At 40.7% G+C, this 4,803-nt stretch overlaps 1 protein-coding gene across 2 annotated transcripts; it reads right to left on the reverse strand.

Moving 5' to 3' along the window:
• Positions 1-644: 644 nt before the first annotated feature.
• Positions 645-4,571, reverse strand: LOC308697517 (E3 ubiquitin-protein ligase TRIM39-like; the record flags this gene model as incomplete). Of its 2 annotated transcripts, none has more annotated exons than XM_081376831.1 (7): positions 645-1,284; positions 1,437-1,463; positions 2,786-2,924; positions 3,016-3,249; positions 3,567-3,662; positions 3,777-4,348; positions 4,505-4,571. In XM_081376831.1, the coding sequence occupies 7 exons, from the start codon at positions 4,569-4,571 to the stop codon at positions 737-739; spliced, it is 1,683 nt and encodes a 560-aa protein (XP_081232957.1). In that variant the 3' UTR covers positions 645-736. The 2 variants fall into 2 exon arrangements, with proteins under 2 accessions (XP_081232957.1, XP_081232956.1); XM_081376830.1 differs by having other exon boundaries at positions 1,437-1,472.
• Positions 4,572-4,803: the final 232 nt, after the last annotated feature.

Here is a 4,803-nt window from a genome sequence, read left to right on the forward strand (position 1 = left end):
AGACTGAGGTGGGGCTACCTCAGACTCAGCCTCAACACTAACAACATCCAGTTCCTCAGAACTGGACAATTGCAGTGTTTGTTCTATCATCGGGGCGGAAGAAACCGCAGCGCGTGCTTCCGAACCCTGATGACAGACATCGGGTCTATCAGGTAAGGGCTGAGATAGGGCAGAGCCCGTCTCAGACCCCGCTGATAGATCCATTTGCGAACCCCAGGACTGAGATCGCTGCTGTGCCTCGGCAGCAGCGGGACCCGAGCCCTGGGGAACGCGAGCTTCCCGGAAGAAACTCAGCCGGGATCGGAGCGAGCACAGATTTCACATAGAGCGCTACTGAAGACACAGAAGCTGTCGCTCTCTGTTTTCAAGCAGGCTTTATAGTTTCCTGGTACGTGACGTCACCCGCATCTGACGCTCCGCCACGCCATTGGACTGATTTTACATGTGCTTCAAGACATCATCACGCAAAGCGTTCCCATAGCGTCAAACTCGACGCAACGCGAGTTCCCTTGAAAGGGAACGGATATAGTCAGCAAATTGGAATTGGGCATCAAGACCTGCAGTGTAAATGCAGCCTTTGTCAGGTTGAGATGGGAGAAAACAACAATTTGCAATTATAGCTAGAAATTATAGATTTTAACAATGAAAAACAAATGATGAAAAAATAGCAAAACATGTTTAGATTTTAAATTATATAAATCATTTTCATTGTGTATTTCATATTAGGGCTGTAAATTCATTTATTGTAATTGACAGGTGTGATGATCAGTGGAGTTGAGTTTTTACCTCCAGCATTAATGCACGGGTTAAAATATGGATAGAGTTTCCCAGTGAAAGACTGATCAGTGAAAGAGTAGAGATGAGAGCTGGACTCCACATCATAAAAGGAGACCAGACCCTCCTCATAATCCACAAACACACCGACCCGCTGCGGCTTCACTCTCACACACAGAGAGACAGCAGGATCAGCACAGGCCAAATATTCATTCTCATTCAACAGAACCACAGTCCAGTATCCATTACTGGGAGTCAGTGTTATCACTCCCTTCCTGTTAATGGATTCTCTGGCCACTCCTAAATACCATTCAGTCTTTCCCTTCACGTGCACCTCAAAATAAAATCTCCCTGAGGAGAATCCCTCCTTTCCCAGGACACAGTGACATTCATCAAATCTCTCTGGTTTGTCTGGGAGTTTCTGCTCAATGTCTCCACATCTCACTTGTTTTTCATCATCAGACAGGATGAGTTCAGGATGAGCTGTATCAGGATCCAGAGTCACATCCACTGAGAAAACAGAGAATATAAAACACAACTTGATACAGATATTTATTGATGATTTTTGTAATATGTAATCAATGTTTAATCATACTGTCAGTCAGTGATGAAGCTGTGAGTATCTGAATGTAATCTAGTGTAGTGCAGACAGCACACTGTACCTGCATACTGCTGTCTCCTCTTCAGTTCTGTAGAGACTAATGACAATAAAACACCATCAGATCTTTGACATGTTTATGTGTGGAATTATAGACAAGATTTAAAGGGGTCATATAATGGTACATGCACTTTTACAAGTTGATTGTACTGAAATGTGTGTTGGCAGTGCCTGTACACAACCATCATAAAATGATAAAAATCCATCCAGTGGTTTTTTTAATCTTCTTATATGTTTTCCCCCATCTCAAATCAAGCCGTTCGACCGTGTGACGTCACAAAATCAACGCCCCTCCCACGATTGTTGATTGACAGCAGCGTTTCAACACAGACCCGCCCTCGCTAGTGAGCGAGCTGTCAATCATAGTCTGCGCGGTCATTGTTGATACGCTGGAGCACTGTCTATGAGCAGAATGGCGTCTAAGCGATTGTGGTGTTCTGTTCTTGGGTGTAACAAGGCACACAGCATCATTTTGATGTTCCTAAATCTGAACCGCTGAAGACGCAGTGGCTGAGCTTGTTTTCGAAGGGAATATTCCCCACGATCAACGTCAATGCTTTCATGTTTGCACGAATCATTTCACACACCAGACTGCTTTACAAACGAGTGTCAGTTAAGCTGGTTTTGCTAAGAAGCTGCTCCTGAAAAAAGGATCAGTACCAACTATTCGTGTTCCTGCTGCACCTCCAGAAGAAGAAGTGAGTGTAACCTTTTATTAACCTTTATATTAATATTTATATTAATCTTTGCAAATCGCTAGCACGCTTCACGATGAATGAGGCTAAGGTTTACACTCAGGGTACATTACGGCATGTTTTCTATGTACGACGTTCTCAATATAATTCATAATCCCACGTTTATAATGAACAACGCGTTATGGTTATTGTGTTATTGTGTTACAAACGGTGTACGCACAGAACAGAGGGCCGGGTTGAGCAAAGCTCATTATCATTTAAAGACACATGCTGTTTTTGACCAGGTAAAATGAGTGTTTTCTTACAATACTAATGAGAATTTTTAATTAAAGTATTTTTAATTTAAAAAAAACTTTTAATTTAGACCCTAAAGAATCATATTAGCTTGTACAAAATGGCATTATATGACCCCTTTAAGGTTATATTTAAAGAATTGTGTACAACATCATGTTTTATCTGATCAATGTTTCTCTGCTGATATTTAGAGAATCCCTGAACTCCTATTGTGTTTGAGCTCGAAATATTCCTCCTTTTTAGAACACCTTTGGGAATGTTTTGTGAAATTTTTACTTTAAATATTTATGCCTAATTACTGATATTAAAAGATGGTAAATATCTGTAAATATGTATCTGTACGGTGTGTTTGATATTGCTGTACCAGTTTGCGTGAGTTTCTCCTGTAGAGAGTCCTGCAGTTTAGTCAGAGCTCTCCTCAGAGTCTCCAGACTCTCATCAGTCTTCACACTGATCTCAGACCAGTTCCTGGTGTTTCTAGAGCTGCACAGGGATGAGTAAATCTACAGCAGGAGAGAGGAGAAATCCTTCAGCATGGGGAGTGTTATGGTGTCATATACTGCATTATCATTGATCAGAGAGATGTTGACTGACCTGTAGGAGGTGGAGGTGATCTTCAGTGTGTGAGAGCTGCTCCAGCTCAGTGTTTCTCATCTTTAGCTCAGTGATCTCCTGCTCCAGCTCTTCAATGAGCACTTCCTCCTGTTTCTCTGCTGCTTTCTGCTGCTCCTCCATCATCTCCAGCAGTTCAGTCTGACATCTCTCAATGGAGCGGATGAGATCAGTGAAGAGCTCCTCACGGGCTGCTTTATCCTTCTCTGTGTTTCTCTGCTCAACCAGGACAATCAACACATTATTAGTGGCGTTTGTTAAGAGAAGAATCAGTGTTATTATTTCTCATACTTCAGTGTTTTAGGCGTTTTTCAAAATCCCTCATTCTGCCCCGTTTGCACTGAATGATTCCTCAAATCATGTGTGTTGTTGAGGAGAGATGTGTTATTACTTTACTAAGTGATCAGGGAATCACAGACGTGTCAATATTCAGACCAGCAGTGTGACTGTGAGTGAGAAATTGCTTTTATACAACAATTCAATAAACAATAATAAATATTAAAATTAATTTAATTGAATTATTTTAAACTCACTTTTCTGACTTCTGCTGAGAGTTTGACGTCTTGAATCTTCTTGATTCTGTCCTGGATCATCTGCTGTGTGTCTTTCTGTGTCTTCATCAGTTGAGTCTATAGACAGAGAACAACACACAATATGTTTTCATAACTGATTCATTTATATTAAAGAACATGTGATTCCTCATGATAGGAGCCATTTAAAATCAGTTTGTCAGTAATTTCTACCTTCTTCTCTTCACTTTCCTCTTCTAAAGAAACAGTGTTGTGGTTCTTGTGGTCTTTCAAAGCACACATCGGACACACACACGTCTGATCATCTCTACAGAACAGCTCCAGAGGTCTCTCATGTTTCTGACATATATAGTCCTCCAGATTACTCACAGGATTGATCAGTTTGTGTTTCTTTAAACCTGCCACTCTCGAATGAGGCTCCAGGTGAGTTTCACAGTAAGAGCTCTGACACACCAGACACGACTTCAGGGCTTTCAGCTTTCTTTCCTCACAGAAGTCACACAGAACTTCAGCTTTTTTCAGAACTTCAGTTTTTTTCTCAGGACTTTTCTTTTTATAGTGATCTACGAGCTCTCGGAGTGTGGTGTTAATCTTGAGATCAGGTCTGTGCTTGAATGTTTCTTTACAATATGGACAGTTGCAGGTCCGGCTGTTGTCCCAGCACTTATTCAGACAGGACTTGCAGAAGTTGTGTCCACATGGAGTGCTGACTGGATCAGTGAACACGTCCAGACATATAGAGCACTGAAGCTCCTCAGTCAGTGGACCGCTGGAGGAAGACATCGCTGGAGAGAGAAATGATGAAGATAAATCACCTGCATTAGTTTAAAGTCAAAATCTTGTTGAGAGAATGTCCAGAATGTGCAGAGCTTAATTCTAACCAATGTGAGGCTATTTTCAAGATAAAATATGAGATAGATTTGAGTGGGTTATTGACTCACATGGAGGATCACTCATACTCCCTCTCCTTTCTTGTTTTTTTGTTGATGGTGGGAAAGATTCTGCCATTTTTTCACCTCTTTATACCTTTTCAAGGCAAAAAAACAACAACAGAATAATCTTAAATTGGAAATAATGTTTACATTAAAGGACAGCACAGATAACCTTTTCCCCAAAATTAACATAAATTTTGTATGGCCAAGAGACATTTAATTTTAATTTAAGTAAATGTGATTTTCAGCTGCAGTTAATTTGAAATTAAATAGTTTATTAAAACTATAAACAATTCTGATACCATTTC

Source organism: Scardinius erythrophthalmus, assembly GCF_964197995.2.
Source record: "Scardinius erythrophthalmus genome assembly, chromosome: 10".
Taxonomy (NCBI): domain Eukaryota; kingdom Metazoa; phylum Chordata; class Actinopteri; order Cypriniformes; family Leuciscidae; genus Scardinius; species Scardinius erythrophthalmus.